Raw genomic sequence first — 22984 nt, 5'->3', positions numbered from 1 at the left:
AGGGCTGTGAATCATCTCAATATTAACAGAAGATTTTTAAAAAGGAAATTTTTACGTTTATTTTAACAACTGCATTTAATATGGAAAAGTGAAACAAATAACACAACAGCATAAACAGCATACCAGGGGCAGCCTTGAAAAAACCATGTTGAAGAGAGAATAATTAGACAACAGGGGGACTATGCCTGGTTTAACCCTAAAGCGTTCATAGTTTTCCTTTTAAACCATATACAAATACAGTAATCTCTGAAGGATTTGGCAAAAGTTTATTGTTTTCTATTTCCAGTCTTTTAAAGTAGACACTGATTTACTTAGAATGAAGCTAAATCTCAGAGCACGCAAAAAAATGAACACAAATGAGCCTAAATGCAGCAGTCCCGAGTGGGGACAAGGAAGGTGCTTTAGCAGGTGTCCTAGGTGCATCATCTATGCGGTCACTACAGTCCCCGCCCTGCCCCAGCACGCAGGCCAGTGTCTGCACTGCACAGCGCCTGGCCTGTGCCCTGGGCCCTATCACACACTAATCAGAACAGCTAACAGTGAAGCGTAGTCTTCACAGACACCTGCATCCACATACAGGGTGCCCTACAGCAGTGTGAATGTAAGGCCACATGTTTATTTGGGACAAACCATTTATGGAGTCACTTTAATAACATTATTCATTCATTCAAAATAGGGAGAGTTTTAACTGAATTAAGGTTACAGATAATTAAAATACATACATCATGACTAGCATGGTAAAATTATTTATACTCATATTTATAATGTCAAAGAAAAGTTACCACCACATTATTCCAGTAGTATTAGTGTGACATGCTCATTGATTGATCCCACAGGTAGGGCTGGTTCTAGGTTAGCGTGGTTTCAGTGTCTATTCTTCGACTCACTAAATCAGGCACCCAGCATTTACAGAACAAATCAACACAGTGGCCAGCCACCAAGGCCAGGACCGCGCCTCAGTGAGCCATGTCGCAAGCTCTGGTATGAATCCCGCTCCCTTGTGAAAAGCCGATTCCAATTCCTCCTCAGAAGGTGCTGGTGGAGGTGGTCAGACGCCGCCCGATGTAGATCCTGAGCAGAAAAGTAAGAGGCGAGTGTGGACCCAGGACTCCAGCCGGGCAGCCGTGAGCCCGGCTGTCCCCATGCAGCTCAGACTGGCTGCACCGTTACCCAGTGTCCCCACCTCTGCATTCTACAGTCGCCTCATGCCCTCAACACCCCCACGAAGGAGGGACTCCCCGACCTGCATGAGCACACTATAGTCCCGGGATGCAGCAGCCTGCTGGACAAAGTCCTGCACATGGTACTGACTACCAACCTCAGAGGCCATGGCAGAGGAGGGTGTGACTCCAGGAAAGGGGACAGAAATGGAGGAGCTTGGCAGGCACGGCAAATGCTTAGGAGGTGACTGGAGAGGTGAGCCCCAGGGGGTCAAGTTAATTTTGGAAGGAAGGATGCAGGGCAGCTCCCAGGTGGGAGTTGGCTGCAGACACTACCCTGACGGCTCTGCCCCCTCAGAATCTCAAGTGCTAGTTCTGGAGAAAGCTCCAGAAATCACTGCATATACACACCCAGGCGAGTCTGACCCTGAAAAGCATTGGACACAATAAATCTGGACACGCTGACATGGAGGAGCCCACCCAGGAAGCCATTCCCACAGGCAGAACTGTGGTCTCCCTCTGCCTCAGACTCGAGCCCTCCTGCCAAGTGGCACCAGCCTAAATCAGAAGCTGAAGACACCCAGTCTGTCCAGTGAGCTGCAGCCATAGGGCACCGTCGCCCAGCAGGACACGTGAGGCTACCACCCCGGACAGGCTGGGGTGAGCCAGAGAGAAGAGCAGCCCCGTCTCCCCAGATTCATGCCCAGTGCCTCAGTGCTGTCTGGGTCAAAGGTCCTTAGGATCTGTAGCTGAACTTGTGGGTTTTCTGCATCATTAGTGCAAGAAGCCAGAGGAAAGCCTTGTGTCCCGGCTGAGGGGACTGCAGGAGTCGCGAGTGACAGCACCTCTCTGCAGCAGAAACGGGTGTGCAGAGCGTGCACACAGCAGGCCCTGAGGCGGGGCCGGCCGTCTGCTCCTGCACAGACAGCACGGCTAAGGCAGCCAGCACCAGTCCCGCGTATGTGCCCTCGCCTATACTGGCAGCGGCCTGCAGGGTAGGGGGCAGGGCTCCCAGGGTCATGGTCATGTTTGTTTCCTGACCTAGACAATGATCACATGGACATGTTTGCTTACATAGTTACATAAGCTGTGACTTATGGCCTATTATTTCAGTAAAATGCTTAAAAGGAAGTCACTGAGACCTAGAACTGTCCAGGCAGGCCATGCAGGATCACTTACCCCAACCCAATGGCCAACAGGTGTGAGAGCAGCAGAGATGGAAGGAAGACTTTGAGAAACTCAGCTGAAAAGACACCCCCCTTCTTCATGACACTTGTGTTCCTCATGCTGAGGGTGGCCGTGCGCTTCGGGTGCCTGAACAGGAACTCCCTGCAGAGGGAAGAGCTGTAAGTTCACTGGCAGGCTCCGCCTCAAAGCTAGTTCATGATGCTCAAAACACTCACTTAGGGGGGATGTTTTCCGGCCGGCTTGACCAGTCCCATATCCAGTCTGAATTTTTCTTCAGGATGCTTTCAACTTCTTTCCTTCTCTCAATGTAATCTTCTTCAGACTAAGAGAGAGTGAATGTTAAAAACCGAGGAATCACCGCCCCCCGCCCAGCATCAGACCAGAGGCTGATCTCAGAGCCAGGTCCGTGGGCAGAGGGTGAGCCGTGGAGCTGCATCTCACACTCTTCCCCCTTTACGGACAGACAGACACTGTGGCCAAAGCCTCAACTGTGAGATCTGGTGGCAGTAAGAGCAGCAAATACTGTCCCAAGGACGCAACATGAAGAGAGGACGGCACCACAAAGACGCAGAAGGCGAGCTGGCACAACAGAAGGAAATGAAAACTGCGAACGCTGTGGAGCAAACTGTTGAGAGAAAGCTGCTCTCGTGTAAAAGGGCAAGAAAAGTCAAACTCCTAGGCCATGATCCAGCTACATTTGTAAAATCATGCAACAATGCACTAGCGAAAGGGGGCTTTAAAAAGTAGGATTATAGGTGCTTTTGCATTTTAAAAATTCTGTATCTGAGCATAAAATTCCTTTTTAGAATACGAAAAAAACAAACTGCTTAACATTTTAGAATTGCTCCAGAATGCAAAGCCAACCCAGACATCAGGGCACCCCAGTTGGGAGTGGACCCAAGTGTCTGGGGCAGGAGCTCCTGCAAGTCCTGGAAGCCTTTGGTGCCAGACAAAGCCTGGGGAACAAGGATTCCTCCTGTCCTTCTGAGGGGACCATCCTGGGAGGGAGAGAACTAGGCGCTGGCTGGAGCAGCACCTAAAGGCATTTCTTGTGTGCCCAGCTGAGCGAAGGAGGACCGGCCTTCGCCACTGATGCACATCTGCTAGGGCCACCACCCTGTACTCACTCTCACAGCAAAGCTCAGTGCCTGACATGTTAGAACAGGGACCTCGGGCTGAAATGATCAGCCTGGTTAGCTCCTAACTCTAAACCACCCGAGCACCCACCAGTTAGCATGGCCTGAGGACAGTTTCTGGAAGCAACTGGCATTGCTTCCTCTGCATGAGGAAGGCCCATCAGCATTTCAACCACAATGGTAGAGCTGCCCTGAGTGGCTTATAGAGAATGCCGGCTCTCCCGTAGACATTAAAACCCATTCACAGTCCAACCTATAGTCAAGAAGACTGTGACTACCCACTAACGACCCCAGATACCCTTCCCACAGGCCACTCACACCCACTCCAGGACATAGGTATATGGGATAGAGAGCCCCACCCTTTATCCTACCTAAGCCCATAATTAGTCAGCTCAGTGTGAGCCCGGGTGTAGAGATGCCCTTGCCCCACACATTCCAAAAAAGGCAAGAAACATTCTCAAAGCCAGACGTTTCTCTACTCGGTCCCACTGCAGACTGATCACAGGAGCAGATCACATACTACACAGCCACCCTGGCCTACCTGAGAGCTGTTCTTTTCTCCAATGCTATGGCTGTCTGTCTCAGATGCTCGGTTCGTGTCCTGTGGGGTCTGTGAGCGAGGCGGGCTAGAAAATGATATGAATGAGAGTGGGAAAAACAGAACATGTTAGCATTCTCTGCATCAGAGGCAAAGCTCTGCGGAAGGGATGGCCAGTGAGGAGCAGCTTCCCTTCCACTGGCACAAGGCCAGGGCCAGACCCATCTCCCACCTTCCAGCTGAGCCCAACAAGCGTCCACCAGCCAGTCCCAGGAGGACACGGGATAGCCTGAGGGTGGTGGTTTCGTCACCCACTAGCTTTGTGGTCTGTTACACAATCCTGGTGAGCACCTGGCCTTTGATCTCGGACTCAGCCATGCTGCCCGAGTCACTGGCCGTGCCGAGGACAGTTGCTCCTGACAAAGCTACTGGAGGTGAGGGGGCAGAAGCAGGGGAGGGGACAGGATAGTGTCTGCCCCTTGCTGCATCGTGGTCCCTCCTTCCACCAGAGGACAAGGAGCCGCTGTCTAAGGGAATGGGCACCACAGTCGAGCCTGCTCGCTCCTAGTTCAAGCAGCACTGTGGCATGCATGTGTCTGCACCCACCTGTCACAGTGAGAACTCTTAGAGCTGCTCCGTCCAGACTCATGCTGGGCATCCAGCAGGATTTTCTCCATGTCACCATTATAAATAGAAACTGAGGCTGGCACGCTGCTGCCGTTCCCGTTACTGCTAAAGTGCAGTTCCACCCAGGAGCCTGTGGGGACAAAACAAGGGCAGAGTTAGAATTTCTACCCGTGACAACCAGTCCACCCTTCCATTCCCCAGAGGAGCTGGGACACACGGATGGCTTGAGCCACACCCATTTCCAGGTCGTGCAGCACAGCTGCTGGTCCCGCCTCACCCTCCTGAGGAGCTGGGACACGTGTCTGCAGCAGCAGAGTCCAAATGACCAGAGAGCTTTTTTACACTCAACTTTTAGAAGAGGGTGCCAACAAAAGCTTGAGTTTTAAATGGTAAGGTTTAAACTATCTCTTTTCAAGATTCCCACACACCAGCGGCACATTCTCACCCGAAAGGGCCCAAGTATTATACTTGCTGCTCCATCTTGATTAACATCAGGAGCCAGAGGAATACACCCTGGACACAACAAAGGTGATTTCTGACTGAACTTGACTAAGCAGAGCAAGCCATCCCCCCAAGTCACCTGGCTGAGTCCTCTCGGAGTGAGCTCAGCATTTCTAACTTGAACTAAAAATTGACGTTATAAATCCCGAACAAATGGATTCTACCCAGACAGGTTTTATAGATTCAGAGAACTGCCATGTCTTACCAAACATAACACAAAAGCCACCCTCACCCGCAGCACAGAACCCTCGAGTGAAGCCACTACTTTCAGCGAAGCTGCATCTCCCAAAGGCCAGTGCTGGGCGTGAACTGGATGAACGCCTTCCACCCAGCTGAGCCAGCGCATGTGGTGAGTGGCGCCCACGGTGCTCAGGGCTGTGCACCCGGATGACAGGTCGGTGTACACAAGGGGGCGTGGTCTGTCTGTCTGTAGCAGTTCAATATTCAAGATAACAGCCTTCCTCCATCTGAATGTGTCGCAAGTAGCTTGCACTGTTTGTCTTTTCACTCCACATCTTCTAATGAACATAAACTCTTGATTTTAGTCAGATTTTCGACCTCCTCCAAATCTGAGGTCATGAAGGTAGTCTACTGTATTATTTTCAAGAAGCTGCACTGTTCTGACACTCATTCAGACCTGGGTTCAGTGAACCTGAAGTAATCTGTGTGTGTGATCTGACCCGGGTAAGTTTTTTCCATTCACTGACCAGGCGGCCTCTGCTTCTCCCTCTGCTCAGGGGCTGGGAAGAGCACGGGCCCAGGACAGTTCTCTATTTTGTGCCCTGAGTCTGTGTATCTCCACATCTGTGTGTCCCTAGATCACTGATAGAGTAGGGACGGAGTGAAGGCAGAGTGAACAGAAGACTGAAAAATCCATGTTTTGGGCAGCTCAGCAAACTAATTATATTACAATAATCATCTCCCAAAGGTGAGGGGACTGAGCAGCTGGTCCTAAACCACTGGGCTGCACCCCAGCCACTCATGACTTTCCACACTGAGCGGCACCTCCTTCTGAAAGTCCACTGACCCTCAATAGCCTCTATCATATTAGAAAAAGGCGTATCAGGCCACTTCTAACAAAACCATCACTCAGATTTTCAAATCAACGCCCGTTCCCCGCTAGCCTCTCTCGCTGCGTGTCATGAACACAGCAGGAGCCCAGGCCACTGCGCCCTCTCTGAGCAAAGGCTACCGTGACTTCAGAGCCTCCATCATTTCCAGAGACTCACCGTGTCATCATCGAGGCTGCCGGCCATCTTCCGCGTGCTCTGATCACCCCACCCCCACGCATCAATGTAAAAGCGCAAGCCCTCCTTCCTCCCCTGGCACCCAAGGTGATACTCGGCCAACTAGCACGCCAGCTCTGGCGCGGTGGCATGGAACAGTACCACGGGCCCGTGCTGGGCACGGTTCCATTTTCCTAGGTTCAGCAGGTTAGTCGGATTCTGGGCCTGGCTTAAGGTACCAGATCAGCTCACTGTGGTATCTGATGTAAACAGAGTCTTTTGATACCACCTCTGATACATGTGTGAGGGTTTCCACACCAATAACCAATTCTCCAATACCAACTGGCCGTCTAACAGTTGAAGTCAATGCCGCCACTACCGGCAGTCGAGGTCAGGTCCCACAAGTTAAAGGGCTTAGTCCCATGAGACTGCCCCCACATCAGACACCAGCCAAGGGGATGCCAGGCCTCCCCCTCTCCTGCCTGGCAGACCACACATTCTAGAGTTCCTACAATACCCACCCTCCACACACACTCACCAGACAACTCCCGAACTTTACTGACATTCACCCATTTACCAGAAAGGACACAACTCAGGAGCAGCCAACTGGAGGAGACGCCAAGAGGCCTCTCCCTGTGCACCACCCTCCCAGCTCAAAGGTTTCATAGCCCAAGCTCTAGCCCTAGCCAGTTTGGCTCAGTGGATAGAGCATAGGCCCTGGGACTGAAGGGTCCTGGGTTTGATTACAGTCAAAGCCTTGTACCTTGGTTGCAGGCTCAATCCCTGGCCCCGTGCGTGAGACAACCAGTGGATGTTTCTCTCCCTCTTTCTCTCCCCCTTCCTTCCTCTCTCTCTAAAAATCAATGGAAAAAAATATCCTCGGGTGAGGATCAACATAACCCAATCTCCAGTCCCTCCTCCTGGATTCCACCCTCCGATCACTGAGCTGGTCTTTCCACCTGCACCCTGAGGCTCCCCAGGGCCTCACGGGTCACCTCATGAGCAGACTCCTGTGTTCCACTGGGACTCCCTACAAAAGGGGCTGTTGAATAGCAAAGACAATCCTGTCATTCAAGAACCCAAGGGTTTAGAGCTCTGTGCCCATAAACAGAGAACACTAAATAAACAATTTTAAATGAGGTCTAATTGATACATGACATATTAGTTTCAGGTGTCCATATATTTTATTATACCTCAAGGGCCAACTCAGGGCTCCATGGAGACAAGTACTAATATATGCTTTTTAGAATCATCTCATAAAAAGTCCTAAGCATCCTTGAGAAAGTAAAAATCCCATTCTGCAGCAAAAGCTTTGGGTCTAAAATATGTATATTCCAAGGAATGATTTAGTGAAGGGCAAGTTGTATTATTGACGTTAAACAACTGGAAAATGAAGAGCAAGTATGATATGAACGTACTTACATCTTGTAAGAAAGATGGCGTTACGGTTGCTTCACGACCTTAGAAAAGTTTCTCAGAGTCGAAAATCATCTACCAAGTAACTGGCCTCATAATGAGGCCTGGGAAGAAACAGGTGCTGTAGCTGATCAAGGCAAGCCCTCATTCCTAGCTGCCCAGCCACACCTGCTTGTATTTTACCATAACGACACAGCAAGCCAACCTCTGAACAAGGTTGATGAGGTTAAGTGGCCACCAGCTCCAGCCTTTTCTGGACAGACCCGAGGGAATGGAGCCCCACAAGGCCACCCCACAGCCCCAGGTAGCAGGTCCCATCAGTGGCTAAAGAGAATCACCTGTGGTGCGTTTCCACTGTTCCCAGAGGCCAACCCACTGCACTCTGCAAATTCTGATCTGCAGTGCTAGGGCAGGACCCCAGCAAATACAGTCTCTTGGAAAAGCTACAATGAGGCAGGGTTGAAAATGACTGGCTAGAGGGAATGACAAATATCCAAACAACTTTCTGTAAGAGAGATCAGTGTCAGAACTGCGGGAGGTGGCCTGGCAGCCCAGAGGGAAAGCCTGGGGCAGAGCAGCTAGGGGGAGGGAGGGGGACAGCCACCCTAGTCACAGAGGGCTTCTTCCCTGGGAGAGGTGGCACAGGAACAAGCCTTGACTGAAAAGTGATTCCCCAAAAAGGGAAATAGTGATTCTGAACATAAAGCCATCTGATTTTTCCTTTAATGTTGTCCCTTGCCCACTGGGCTTGATGATTGTGACCATCTGTGAAATTAGTAACTGGGCTAGGACTCAGATGTCTGAAACCCCTTTATGCTCTCAAACTGCATGGTACTAAAGTCCCCTCAAATAAATCATTAGTTCTCTCTTCATTCACTTCTGTCCGTGGTGAGCACCTGGGAAGAGGTGGGGCTGTCTCCCAGGGAAGGCTGGGTACCAAGGATGCACTCAAGCGAAGAGGGGCCTCCTGGGAAGGAAGCCATGCACCTCCCTCCCCCGCCCTGTGTAAACATCGGCCAAAACGCCATCTCCCTGCTGTTCAGCAGTCGTTTATCTCCTGACAAAAAGGCATGAGAACACCTTGCAAGTCAACAGTTCTAACTAGATGGGCCAGGAGGTGAACGGGGGAAAACATTTGGTCCTGGCCAATACAAGGAAAGAGGAAAGTGCTGCTGTTGTGGGTTTGGCTACTCAGTCCTAGTCAGACGTAAACAAGAGGGAACCGAATCAAATCAGAGCGGAGGCCAGGCCAGGAATCCTCGGGTTCACATTTCCAGGGCAGCTGCCCTTCCCCAGTGCTCCTCCCACAGACCGGAGAGCGGCCTGTGCCCTGCCGCACGTACACAGGAGCAAATGGCCCAAAGAGCCCTTACCATGAGTTTCCACTCCCTGTGTAACCACCTTTTTATAGAATAAGCAAAACAGAAAAACCCATCTTTTAATTCGTGAGCTGGCCATTTTGCATTGCCAGTGACTCAGCAGTTCGGTGTCAATCAGGGGAGGGAGACCTGAGCCCCTCGAGGACTCGGAACCTTCCAAACTAAATCTGAACCAGTAAGGAAAATAGTTAGCAAGTAAGCAGTTTGATCATTAGAAAAGGGGTGGTTTGTAAGGCAAAGGAAGGGTTTATAAAACACCCCTTGAGTCTCGTGTGAGGAAAGACAGCAAAGATTTAATCCCTTCATCTAGTTCAAACAAAATAATTAGGCAATTTCAAAATTTAAGATTACAGATTTTTTTAAATGCGGGTGTAATTTTTAAATACATTATACAATGTATTGGGCTAATAAGCTCACTAACTTTATCTGAATAATTAACGATTTTAATATTCATTCTGGAAGGTTTGAACAGTCCTCCTACAGCTTATTTACATGCTCATTCTGCTTAGTAAACTCTTGCTTCAGAGAACACGAAGGTCGACGGCCACCGAACCCTACCTCCCACTCCCCGGCCCCCGGACCGCTGGATGGGCCCGGAGCAGCCAGGCCCCCGGGCGGACCTCCAGGCTGCCACCACTCAGCTGCCAGGAAGCAGCGCGGCCCTGAGCGCGGGGCGCCAGGCAAGGTGCGCCTAAGCTCTGCACCGGCTGCAGCACGGAGCAGCCGGAACCGGTCCTCCGGTTTCTTTTTTGAAGCCACAAATCAATGCTGAGCTTTGTTTTGGAGTGACTTTCCAGTGCAAGTGGGACATGTGCACACGCCGATACCATTTTTTAAACGCTGCCCACCTCTTACACTGAGAAGAGCAGCCTGGGCCCTCGCGAGTCCTAGCCGTCACTAGGGCTAGCACTGCCGCTCGAGGTCCACAGCCCCTGCCCAGTCCTCCGCTCGCTACAACCCACTCTGGTCTGAACTACACGGTACGAACTGGAACACGGTCTTTAAGGACCGTGGCATCTCCAGTTGCCCTTCGCTGCAGATTTTAGGCTTGCTGGTGGAATCCAATCCGTGTCCAGAACCCCCAGCCGAGAGCTACCCCCGCGGACAAGGCAACTGGGGCCCTCCCACGTCCCGGAGACCCACCTGGCGTCCCCGGACCCCCGCCTTTGGGCAGTGAGCGGCCCGAGCCCGCTACGCAGACCCCCCGAAGGGGACGGCGCTCCCGCTCCCGTCCCGGGGAGGCCTCGCACTGCAGCCTCCCCGACCCCCAGCCCCGGCGGCTCACCCTGCAGGCTCTCCTCCTGCAGTCCGGGAGTCCCGCTCTGCGACATGGCGCCGGAGGGAGGGCGCTGCGGCCGGCGGGTTGGGCTGGGGTCGGGGCCGGGGTTGGTTGAGTGTCAGGCGCTCAGAAGCGGACGGCGGGAGCCGGAACACGAACTCGGGGAACAGAAGGCCAAGCAACGTCAGCCTGAGACCCCGACTGACTGACGCGCGCCGACAGACGCAAGGCAGATAAGCGGCGGATAAGCGACGGCGTCGCCCATTGGCCAAGGGGAGAGGCCTGCGAGGGCGGGGGGCGCGCGGGGCGCGTGCGGCGCGTGCGGCGCGTGCGCGGGTTGGGTCTGAGCGTCGTCTGAGGTTTGGAGCGCGCTTGCGCGGTTGGGAGGTTAGCAACGGGACACGAGTGCGTTGGGCGGGGTCTGACGATCCGGGCTCTGTACGCAGGCGCGGGGCGGGGGGGGGCTTCCTAGAGTGAGAGGCGGACCCAAAGCGTGGGCGGGGCTATTCCGCTGGGGGCGGGGCGCCGTTCGCGGGACTGGGACTCAGTTGGTCCAAGGGCAGATGGAGCGGATGGTGAGCCTCCGTCCTACAGGTGGACCTACGCGAAGTGCAAGTGCGCAAGGCGACGAGGTCACTGAGGCCCGCAGGGCCATCTGTAATGTTGCGGGAGGGTTTACTGTTCGCCCTGAAGCATCGTAGGCAATGAAGGAAAGGAGAAATCGAGATGGACCCCGGGGCTTGCTGCTGGCCTGCATGTGGAACCAGTCCAGGCTAGGCCATCTGCAAAGACAAATGCGACACACCCCGTGGCCACCGGCTCCGGGAGGCCAGCCCTCACCTGCCGAGACCAGCCAGGAGGCAGCCAGCTCGAAGTCAGACTTGCAGAAGGTGTGTGGACTAAAGGGGCCACGTGCTGTTGACAAGCTCAGGGAAGGCTTGCGTGGTGGCTTTGCAAACTCAGAAACCTAAAGTAACCACAAAGGATGGTCTTAAATTAAAACTTTTTAACTAAAAGCAGTTTATGGCAGGTCCTAGGCTAGAATCTTCCCTGACAAAAGTCAATCTTTACCTTAGCTGAGCCTGCCTATTGTCTTTTGCATCTACCAAAGCAGACCTTTGGAATGTCAGGGTAACTCCCCTTTTTCCAGACCCCTCAGGGCACAAGGGTGGAGACCATAAATCCTCTCATTGTTATGTTAACTGTTGACTGTTAAGTATTCTATACCCACCTATGTAAAAGATGTGCGTGTCTATTATTAGAGGCAGAAATATAATATTGGGGACTAGCTATTAATTATAAGAAATAAAATAAATATTAATCATGCTCTGTTAACCATTATTGTTTTGTTCTGATTAAAGAAAGCAACATAAACCGATGAACAAAAACAGATTTAGAGACAGAGAAGCATCGATCAGATGCTCAAACCTCAGAGGGAAGGTAGGGGAGGGTGGGGTAAGGGAGAGAGATCAACCAAAGGACTTGTATGCATGCATATAAGCATAAGCGATGGACGCAGACAACAGGGGGTGAGGGTGAGTGCAAGACTGGGGGGGGGGGTGAGGGGACAACTGGGAGATAAAGACACATCTGTAATACCTTAACCAATAAAAGGTTAAAAAAATAAATAAATAAAAAATAAAAGCCAACCATAAAAAAAAAGAAAGCACATTCTAACCTGGCTGGGAGTTGACGCCCTGAAACATCAGAGTGCATTCCATCCTCCTGTACCGAAAATTGCCTATCATCACGGGAAGATAAACAATCTAATCCTGGAGGCCCCTGCTCTTTACAACCCCCAGCCCCTATTGCCTGTAATCTGGTCCCCAAGGCACCCCCCTCTGCCACCCCCACCCCCCCTCCTGCCACATAATTTGTAATCTGTAATGATTATACCTTGCCTGCTTTCCCATGCCTGGAATTCCTACTTTCCCACGTAATCTTTGTCCTTCTACCTGCTGCTCTCCCATGCTGCCGGCATTATTGGAATAAACGCTCATATATGATTCAACCCTGTCTCTGCTTAATTGGCTCAAGTAGTGCCAGCCAGCCTGGACCCCCTTGCTTGTCGGGTTGCACTACCATTTTACTGTTAAGTATCCTGCACCCCCCTATGTAAAAGATGAATGTGTCTATCATCTTACCTACCATTCCCAGAGACGACCCACCTGCTTTGCTTTCTCCCATCTCCCTAATCCAGTGATGGCGAACCTATGACACGCGTGTCAGAGGTGACACGCGAACTCATTTTTTTGGTTGGTTTTTCTTTGTTAAATGGCATTTAAATATATAAAATAAATATCAAAAATATAAACCTTTGTTTTACTATGGTTGCAAATATCAAAAAATTTCTATATGTGACACGGCACCAGAGTTATGTTAGGGTTTTTCAAAATGCTGACACGCCGAGCTCAAAAGGTTCGCCATCACTGCCTAATCTATCACCAATGGATTTCATGTCACCCACTTATGTCTTTCCCCTTGGTTTGCAATGTATAAAAAAGGTGCAAAACGGCCATTCTCTGGACTTGTATTCCAATCCGTTAATTTTGCTTCCCTGCAGTTGTTGACAGTTTAGCTCAAGTAAATTCACAAAAACTCTCTTAGGTTTGAAAGTTTCTTACGTTGACACGTGTCTCTAGCAACTGGAAGCCCCATAGCAACCCCTGTAACAATCCGCCCCAATGGACTTCCCCATTTCTGTCTCAGCTGCCAGCTCAGGACCCACCAGAACCCCAGACCCACCAGAGAAAGCCCCTGATCGATCGGGGTTCCCTGCTGCAGGCTCTGTGGGACCCCAGCCTCCATCGGAGTGCACTGGAGCCCCCCTTTCTACCATGAAGTCTCCCTCTCCCCTGCCTGCTTTTGGATCTCTGCTGGACCCAGCGACAGTTGGACCCCCACTACTGCAGCTCCGATGACACAGCCTCTGCTGTCCTCATCTGAAGTCTTCGTTTTGTTAACGTAAGAAACATTCAAACCTGTAAAGAATTTTTGTGAGTTTATTTGAGCCAAACTGTCAACAATTGCTGGGAAGCAGAATTTCAACGCATTGAGACATTGCTCCAAAGAATAGCGGCTTTTCTCTTAGTTTTACAAATTCCCATCAGAAGGTGACATGAAATCCATTGGTGCTAGATTAGGGAGGTGGGAGAAAGCAAATCAAGGAAACCTCTGGGATTGGATAAAAAGTGAAATGATAGACTGTCTAGGGCGGGGGGATAAAATGGATACATATGTAATACCCTTTGTAATAAATAAATAAATAAATAAATAATAAAAATAACAACGGAAAAAATAAATAAATAAATAAATAAATAAAAGGAAAAAAAAAGTGAAATGATAGACACATGCTTCTTCTACACATGTGGGTGCAGGATAGTTAACAATCCACAGTTAAAAACACTATAACAATAACAATGAGGGAATTTGTGGTTTTGCCCTGAGGGGGTCCAGAAAAAAGGGAAGTTAGAAGTTATCCTGACATAACACAGGTATGTTATCTTAGACCAGTGGTCAGCAAACCGCGGCTCGAGAGCCACATGCGGCTCTTTGGCCCCTTGAGTGTGGCTCTTCCACGAAATACCACGTGCGGGCGCACGTACAGTGCGATTGAAACTTCGTGGCCCATGCGCAGAAGTCGGTTTTCGGCCTGGGCGAGTCTATTTTGAAGAAGTGGCATTAGAAGAAGTGGGGGTGTTGGTCGGTCGGGCCACGGGAAATGCGGCGCAGGCGGCCACGGGATACGCAGCGCGCGGGAGGTGCGCGGGATTCATGCCCGAGTTGAGAGAGCCAGTGAGTCGGCAGTCTCATTGTGCAGTGGTTAGTGCTAGTCGAGTCCGCAAATCACGCGCGGGTGACAAAAGTACCTACTCGAAGCATAAAGTTACCTGTATTTTTCCAACCAGCTGCAAATCCTACAGGTATTTTTGTCATCAATTTAAGAATTGTAATTATTTTGTGTTGGTGGCTTTATTATTATAAAATGAGGACGTTTTTAGCAACGGCCAGCTTAGGAGTACCCTAATTAAGTTAATAATAATGTACCTACCTATATAGTTTAAGTTTAAAAAATTTGGCTCTCAAAAGAAATTTCAGCCCTGACCGGTTTGGCTCAGTAGATGGAGCATCGGCCTGCGGACTCAAGGGTCCCGGGTTCGATTCCAGTCAGGGGCATGTGCCTTGGTTGCGGGGACATCCTCAGTGGGGGCTCGATGTTTCTCTCTCATCGATGTTTCTGGCTCTCTCTCCCTCTCCCTTCCTCTCTGTAGAGAATCAATAAAATATATTTTTTTTAAAAAAAGAAATTTCAATCGTTGTACTGTTGATATTTGGCTCTGTAGACTAATGAGTTTGCCGACCACTGTCTTAGACAAAAAACAATAGGCTCAGTAAAGATCGAAGTTGATCTTTGCCAGAGAAGATACTGTCCTAGGACGTGACTACCCACCATAGCCTGCTTTATAATTAAAGGTTTCCATTGCAGACCATCCTTTGTGGTTACTTGAGGTCTTGAGTTTGCAAGGCTGCCAGGCAGGCCCTCCCTGCGTTAGTGAGGTGAGCATGCGTCCGCAGTTTCCAGTCTAGGTAAGGCTGCTCCTGAGAGGGGCACTCACTCAGCTTTCTTTCTGGATCTGGAGGCGCTGGCCTTTCCTTCTGTGGGGCCCTCAATTTTCATTCTCATTGATTCAATGAGACACCACCCTTGACCTAGCAGTGTTGGGGTGACACGGCAGAAAACACACAGGGAGCAGCTGCCCCACAGACACGGGTGGCACTCACAGAAAGTGTCCACGCCACACCGCTTCCCTCCACACCCCTCGCAGGCTCCTTGCTAGGGAAGCTGCCGACACCGAGTCTTCCAGCCCAGTAAGGGTGCTTCTCCATTAGCTAGGTGCTTCTCCATTAGCTGGGTGCTTCTCCATTAGCTGGGTGTTCTCGCATCTCTCTCAGCAGCGTTCTGTAGTTCAGGGTAGAGGGCTTGCATGGTTTTGTCAGACCTATCCCTAAATATTCATATGTTAACGTTACTGTAATTACCATCATTGTTATATTTCATTGGATTGTTTATTGCTAGTATTTAGAAACATAATTGATTTTTGTGTCTCACACTGCAACCTGCTAAGCTCATCGAAATGTGTAAATTTTATAGGCCCTCTGAGTCTCTACAGGCCATTACCCAGAAATGTAAGTGAAAATATTCCTTTCACAGCCTGGTTTTCCCTCCCCAGGTAGAACTCTCTACAAGCCCCCCCCCCCACACCCCCCTACACACATGTTTAGTCTTAAAGGGAAACCACTGAACCTGGCTGGCCAAGGTCAGGGCACATACAAGAATCAATGTAAATAAGTAGAACAACAAATCGAAGTTTCTCTTGCTTGCTTTCTCTCAAATCCATAGATAAAAAAGTAAAAATAAATAAAACCCTTCCTCTTTGTGCAACCCCTGGGAGTGCCTTCTAGAGTTGGATGGGTTGCTGCCTGGTTTATGGGTGGATCCTAAAGCCAATTCGGTCTCCAGATGTACTCGGTTGAATTTGTGTTTTAACATGTTACGGGGAAAGGTGGGCATCGGGAGAGCCAGCGTTGCTCCCTTGCTGTGCGCCACAAAGTGCCGAGCCCTGGCACGTCCGCTTCCATCTGACCGTGACAGCCACCGGCCGGCAGGGACCACTGGTCCTTTTTCACAAGCAGAGGGTGCCTTTTACTGAAGCAAAGGGCACTGCGTGACTCAGACTGGAAGGAGTTCCCTGCCATCCACAGGACAGGCCAAGGCTTAGCATGCGAAGGTGTAAAAGTCCAACAGGACCCAGTGAACCACAAACAGCCCAGTGCTAAGTGGACAGAGAACAAACAAAAACCCAAACGGCCTGTGAACACATGAAAAGATGCTTAGCTGGGGGACAGGGCGTGGCCTGGGGTTGCCTCGGGTCTGCCTGGAGTCAACTGGGAAAGCCAGCGGCAGGTGGGAGGTACTGGTCTGAGTGGGCAGCAGTGGCCACAGTCACAGTGCCAGACCGGACGGCAGGTGGGAGAGGCCCAGCATTTCCAGAGCCCCCAAGCCCGGCAGAGGCAGCCCCAGGGGACAGTCCCCGTGGATCGCCTCCCACCCAGGGGTGCATGGGCAGCTAAGACCTTCCCCTGAATGGCCCCTGGAGGTCAGGCTGTGTCTGGGCAGGGGAGCCATGCAGGGGAGACAGGCAGCCAGCCCCTCCCACACGGCACACGCAGCTTTCCTGGGTGCAGCCCTGAGTTGGAGTAAGGTTCGATGGTTACACTGGCCAGGGCACAATAATTACAGACTTGCGCGCAAAAGGAGGGCATTCTGATCTCGAAGTGACTTGAAAAGTCTGCCTGGCTTCCGCCGCCTCTCCCTGCCCTCCCTCCCCGCCCCCCTCGCCCTAGGGAAAGGAATAATCCAACTGTTTTGTTTCCCTGGTGACCGGCAGGGCTGTGTGAGTGGGTGGGGACATTATTCAAATGACCTGAGGCCTCTGGAGACTGTCCAGCATCTGCGTGAGGGACAGCACGCGAGGATTGTTTTCCACCTTCCCAGGGACTCTAAGTCCCGGCCCGTGCCGGCCAGGGGGCCGGGCCGCCTGCAGACCGTGCTGTTCTGTTTCCCTTTCTCTTCCAGACAAACGGGAACTTTTCCACGAATTCCCAGCGATGTCTGTACCAGGCCCGGGCTATTTTTAGTCGCCTGATGAAATCCCTCGAACTGTCAACAAAGGGCTTGCGCAGCCTCCAGTTCGCCGGGTCCGCGTCCCTCCTGGTGAAGGAGCAGGATCCTCTCCAGAGCAAAGGGTGTCTGGCGCCCGCCCTGCGCGCCTGCGATGCCCACAGCAGGAAGCGGCTCCTGGAGCGCCCGTCCAGGCAGCCGGGGCGCCGGGGGGCCACGTTTGTTTGTCCTTCTATGTGAAGCAATCGCCCAGCTGCTCTTGGAGGAGAACGGCCTGTGTGTTCTAACCAGCCCGCGGTAATGGGAACACACGCTGAGCAAACACCGTCATGCGACTGCTCACGTGGTGGCTGGGCCGGCTGTGCGGGAGCAGGGAGGGGAGCAGGGAAGCGGGTCTGGACCAGCCGGCAGCTCCGTGGCTCCAGCAGCCACTGGGCTCCTGTGCCCAGGCACCACTGGGCCCCCTGGGAGAGACTGTGGGGGCGGGGGAGGTCCTGGAAGGGGCTGAGCTGGTTCTCCAAGGCCCTGAGCTGGCTCCTGATGGCTCCCAGCCCTGGCCTCCTGCAGCCGGCTCTGCGGCTGTCCTGAGAGCGGCCAGGCAGGCTCCGGAAGGGGCAGGCACGGGGGAAGGAGCTGCGGGTAGCAGGTGGGAGTGAGCCAGGTAGTAAGCCAGGACCCGGACAAGTGGAATGGGGAAACTGAGACAGATATTAGACAGCCAAGCAGTTTACAGCCATCTGGTAAACTGCAAAATCCTATCTTCCTAACCAAGGGCATTTAAAATCAAATGGTTTAAGCGGGGAGGAGGTGTCAATGGAGGAAGAAGGGAGGACACCTATGATACTTTCCACAATAAAGACACTTTTAAAAAAAAGGAGTAAAGGATGATAAGGTAATTAGTAAACACAAGGTTCTTCTTAGGCAGTTTCCTTTGTGTTTGAATCCTCACCGGCGGATTTTTTTTCTGTTGGTTTCTAGAGAAAGTGGAAGGAAGAGGGTAGAGAGAGACGAAAAGGAGGGAGGAGGGGGGGAGAGAGAAACATCGATGTGAGAGCACAACCGAGGCACGTCCCCTTCATTGGGAATGGAACCTGTGACCCTTTGGTCCCTGGGCCAACACGCTAACCACTGAACCAAACCAGCCAGGGGCGTCCTTTGTGTTTTAAATCTGAGAGCTTCCTTCCCACCAGCAGTTTCCAAACCGGGCTCGGTCAAGTGGTAAATCCAAGGTCCCACCCCAGACTGTGTGTTCTGGGGGACGGGGATGTTTTAATTTTTTAAAATATGTTGTTATTGATTTTAGAGAGAGAGAAAAGGAGAGGGAGAGAGAGAAAGAGAGAGAGAGACATTAATTGGCTTCCTTCCATAGGCACTGGTGACCTCAAGTGCCCGGGAGGACACTCAACTAACTGAGCAACACTGGCCAGGGCAGGACTCAGCGTTTGAAACACAGTTCCCAGAGATTCTGGAAGCTGCCCCGTGATTTTGCGTCATCATCGGTCTTTCTGTGTCTCACTCCCTCGGATTAATTCTGCTTTTCTTGGTGAAGGGATCCCCAAGGTCTCCTAGCATGTGACATGTCACTAGGGAGTGACGAGGGCACAGCAGGACACGATGCCCCCAGCGAGCCCGGGTGTGAGAAATGCAGAGGTCACGGGAGCACAAAGCAGCAGTGCTGGTGGCTCAGATAGCGACTCTTTGAGGACTTCCTTCACAGAGCACGTCAGCAACAGCCATGTCATAGGACCGAGGCGTGACAACACGCAGGTGACCTTCATGTAAGAGCCGAAGGGAGACGTCCCCTGGAGTCTGTTGGCAGCGCAGCGGAGGCTGAGGTCTGAGAGGACCTTTGACCCTCTCTTCTCTGCCTCTTCCTGTACCCGGGCCTCCTGGGTGGCCTCTTGGCTGTTGAGGAACCAACATGTGGGGCATGAGTGATGATCCACTCATCGCCTTTCTGTCCCATTCATTCATACGTGGTTTAAGGACTGTCCTCAGGTCGGCGGGTGATACAGGGACACTTCCTCTCTCTCCAAGATCAGGGCTCCAGTGACTAGCTCTCCACCGCCCCCTGCTGTCCCAGATGCAGAAACCGGAAAGTGCCCTAAATAGAAAGCTGTGTGCGAGAATGTTGGTGGCCATGATAGACCCAAATTGGAAAGAGCCTAGGTAGCCCTCAACGGGAGAATGGAGAAATGAGCCGTAGAAAGTTTTTAAAAAATATATACTTATTTCAGAGAGGAAGGGAGAGGGAGATAGAAACATCAATGATGAGAGAGAATCACTGATCAACTGCCTCCTGCACACCCCACACTGGGGATGGAGCCCGCAACCCCGGCATGTGCCCTGACTGGGAATCGAACCGTGACCTCCTGGTTCATAGATGGACGCTCAACCACTGAGCCAAACCGGCCAGGCAGCCGTGGAAAGTTTATATAACGCAATAATATCCAATAATAAATCAAAGCAAACTACTGATACATGTGATAGTGTGGAAGGCTTCCCCCAGGCAGCACACTGTGTGATTCCGTTCAGTAAGCTTCTGGGCTGAATGAATCTGTGGGGGGAAATACCATAAGGAATGGTTGGCCTGGGAGTGGGGCACGCAATTCACTCAGAAAGGGCATTGGGGCGCTCTGGGGGCGTGGTCGTGTTCTGTGTCTTGATGGGGGTTTGGGCTACATGAACGAACCCCAGTGGCAAAGCCCACCGTTTGGTAAACTAAGATCTGAGCCTTCCTTGACTCCACCTTGATCTCCTCGCCCCCAAGAATGAAGCTAGAAAAAGGATTGAGCTCCGGGGATGAAGTGCATGTTGCAGTGCTCAAGGGTGACGTGTACTGTCTGCAACTTACTTTGGTATTTTGTTGTTGTTGTAAATTCTCATTTGAGGATATTTTCCCATTGATCTTTAGAGAGAGTGGATGGGAGGGGGAGAGACACACAGAGAGAAACATCAATATGAGAGAGACACATCAATTGGTTGCCTCCCGCATGCACTGGACCAGGCCCGGGATTGAGCCTGCAACAGAGGCACGTGCTCTTGACTAGAATCGAACCCGGGACCCTTCAGTCTATGGGCTGACGATCTTTGTCTATATTGATGCTAGGACTTCGAAGGCACAGGCTTGGGGGTAGGAAGTCTAGGGGAAGAAGGTGGAGTGGACAGACCCTTGGGAACGGGCCCAGGTATGAAAATGTTTGTTCTGTGTGCACACTCGCCAAGTGCCCCCACTGCGGAGGCCTTGACAGTCTGGGCAGAAGGTGCTCAGGCTGCAAGGGCCGCCAGCCACCTTCTCTGGTCATTTGGGCCTGTGCATGGAAAGCTCACAAAAGTGGCGGGTGGCAGCGTGGAAAGTGGGTGGAGATTGCGTGTCATCTCTAACAATACTGATCTCCCCGACCAAGGCCGGCCTGGCTACTGCCGCTGCCGAGTCTCTCCGCAGCTGAGACCAACGTGGGACTGCACTGTGGTACTGCACCCTGGGGACCAGCCGGCTTTGTGGTAGCAAATTGATCCCCCAAGACCTCATTGGAGTAGACGCTCTTCCTTGCTGGGGGTTTCCTTCCCTGCCCACTGGCTTCCACCAGGAGCCCCATCGGAGACTCACTGAGCATGTCTTCACTTGACATTAACCCACCACGGCCGCCTCTGACCAAGGAACCACAGATGCCGTGGGATTTACAACTCTACCCTGCGTCCATTCTCGAGGGCAGGGAAAGCTGGGTGGCCTATTTAAAGGTGCCCAGGGTGCTTTGGCCGGTTTGGCTCAGTGGATAGAGCATCGGCCTGTGGACTGAAAGGTCCCGGGTTCGATTCCAGTCAAGGGCACGTGCCCGGGTTGTGGGCTTGATCCCCAGTTGGGGGCGTGCAGGAGGCAGCCGATCAATGAATGATTCTCTCTCCTCATTGATGTTTCTATCTCTCTCTCCCTTTCCCTTTTTCTCTGAAATCAATTTTTTTTTTTTTAAAAAAGGTACCCAGGGTGCCAGTTGAGGCTGATTCTGTGCGATCGGACACCTTCTTAAACAGGAATCAATAAATGGTTCTGGTTTTCCTGTGGCCAGAAGGCCCTGGTCCAGGAACAGGGGATAACGGTGGAGGAGGCGCCCCTCACTGTCACACTGCAGGGGCTGCTTGCAGGACTGTTTCCTCTCTGTGCCCAGAACTTTGGGATTGGCTGGGTCATAAGTCTTGGTTTCCAGGGAATAATGCATTCCAAGAGGGGACATTTACCCTGTCTATAGGTTTCCATAAAACCACAGGGACCCTTCCTGGTGCCACATTTATTAAATTAACCCATTGAACTCTTCCTGCTGCTCTTGGGGTGGGGGTGGGTTTCTCCCCATTTTACAGATGTACGCCCAGAGTGGTGGGCTGGGGTCCCCGCCAGAGGTCAGGGCTCAAAGGTGGATTCCTGGATCTGATTCCGGGGCAGCCCTGTGATTTGCTCCACGCACGTCTGCCGAAGCATTTCTCTCCCCCAGGGCGGTGGGCGGCAGCGTTTGGAGACAGGAAGCCAAGAGTTAATGGTTGGAACACACACGTGCAGCTTTCAGGGGCTGCTTCAGAGCTGCCGACATCCAGCGTGAAACGTGGGTGAGTAATTCTTACCAAGAGCGAGAGTTCATCCCTGGTAACCCGCACCGGCGGCTCTGGGTGCCATTCAGTGTGGGCATTGCCCGGCTGCCTTGCTCTCCCCGCCCTCCGTGCTCCGCCCAGCAGCCAGGTTATTTTCAGCAACGGCGCTCTCCGATTCTAAGACTGCAAACCTGCTCCTGAAAGAATACGATGAGCAGCAAAGGAAGAGGTGGGGTTGGGGTGTCGCGGAGCCGCGCAGCCGGGCGGCAGGGAGTGTCGGGGGAGGGCCTAGGTTTGGGGCGCCCGCCCGCGGTGACGCGCGCCCCCCGCCCGCTGCAGCGCCACTGCAATGGCCGAGCGGGACCTTCAGACGCCGCCGCCCGCCCGCGGGGAGCCTCGGTGAGCAGCCACCAGCCACCCCGGTCCCCGGTCCCGGGTCCCCGGTCCCGCGCGCCGCCGCAATCTGGGCGAGCCTCTGCGCTTCCCACGCCTGGCACCATGCGCCCAGGGGCTCCGGAGCTCTGCGCTGCGGGATGGCTTGGGGTGGCCCGGAGATGCCCAGGAGTGGCCAGGAGGTGGGCCAGGGGTGGCGCGGAGGTGGCCTGGGGGTGGTCCTGGATGGCCCGGCTGCGGCAGGGTGCGTCTTGCCTGCCGGGGCGGGGGTGTCTCAGCCTCTCCAGGCCCCTCGGCCCCGTCTCTCCCACGCCCTTTCCCGGGAACCCCTGTGCGGCCGTGGGCGCACAGGCCCAGCGGGGACGCGGCCCAGGTGGCGCAGGTGCTCGCACCTGCCCTGGAGGCCGCAAACTCGGGCGTTTCTGTGTCGCCGGCTGAGCCGAGCTCAGGAAGGCGCGGCCCCTGCGGGGATTTTATTTTTCTATTTTGGTGTCCAGGTTTGTAATCTCGCGTGTTCCGGTTTCCGGGGTGGCAGAGTGGCTGTCGGATGCTGACTTCCACTGGAAGCCGCAGAAGGAGGGTTCCATTGGGGTCAGCTTTCCCAGCTAAAGCCTGCCTGCTGTGCCTTTGCCCAGGCCTCTGGGGAGGGGCCGGGGGTTTTAGCAATTCCTTCCTGCTCTGCCTGTGGGCTTCTGATCCTACACTCCCAGGTGTGAGGGAAGCCCAAAAGGTTCCCGCTGTTGCCTGCCGCCGCTGCAATCCAAGGACCACCGGTGGTGGGTGGTGACGGTGGTGGGTGGTGCCGACACATCCAGGCTCTGACTTGAGGAAATTCCCCTTTGCCTGGGCTGCACCAGGGGCAGCTGCTGCTCAGCCCT

At 52.7% G+C, this 22984-nt stretch overlaps 2 protein-coding genes and 1 long non-coding RNA gene across 12 annotated transcripts in view; 2 read left to right on the top strand and 1 right to left on the bottom strand.

The window, feature by feature from the left end:
• Positions 1-247: 247 nt before the first annotated feature.
• Positions 248-10717, bottom strand: BNIP3 (BCL2 interacting protein 3). Its single transcript, XM_059661683.1, has 6 exons — positions 10457-10717; positions 4629-4779; positions 4026-4110; positions 2564-2670; positions 2340-2489; positions 248-1071 (listed from the first exon to the last, which is right to left on the bottom strand). The coding sequence occupies exons 1-6, from the start codon at positions 10500-10502 to the stop codon at positions 1026-1028; spliced, it is 585 nt and encodes a 194-aa protein (XP_059517666.1). The 5' UTR covers positions 10503-10717; the 3' UTR covers positions 248-1025.
• A 6403-nt stretch (positions 10718-17120) lies between these two features.
• LOC132214580 (uncharacterized) lies at positions 17121-19610 on the top strand. Its single transcript, XR_009448320.1, has 2 exons — positions 17121-17429; positions 18502-19610. It is a non-coding gene; the product is annotated as an uncharacterized LOC132214580 (long non-coding RNA).
• A 1926-nt stretch (positions 19611-21536) lies between these two features.
• The window catches only part of JAKMIP3 (Janus kinase and microtubule interacting protein 3), a 50632-nt gene continuing 49184 nt past the window's right edge, over positions 21537-22984 (top strand). For 3 of the 10 annotated variants that reach the window (XM_059661672.1, XM_059661674.1, XM_059661673.1), the window contains exon 1: positions 21538-22112. The gene's annotated coding sequence lies outside the window, so the exon portion shown is untranslated. Of the gene's footprint in view, positions 22113-22984 lie in introns of all 10 variants that reach the window. The other 7 variants (XM_059661678.1, XM_059661677.1, XM_059661675.1 and 4 more) reach the window with 3 other exon arrangements.

Source organism: Myotis daubentonii, chromosome 13 (assembly GCF_963259705.1).
Source record: "Myotis daubentonii chromosome 13, mMyoDau2.1, whole genome shotgun sequence".
NCBI lineage: Eukaryota > Metazoa > Chordata > Mammalia > Chiroptera > Vespertilionidae > Myotis > Myotis daubentonii.
This window is presented reverse-complemented; position numbering and strand designations above follow the sequence as displayed.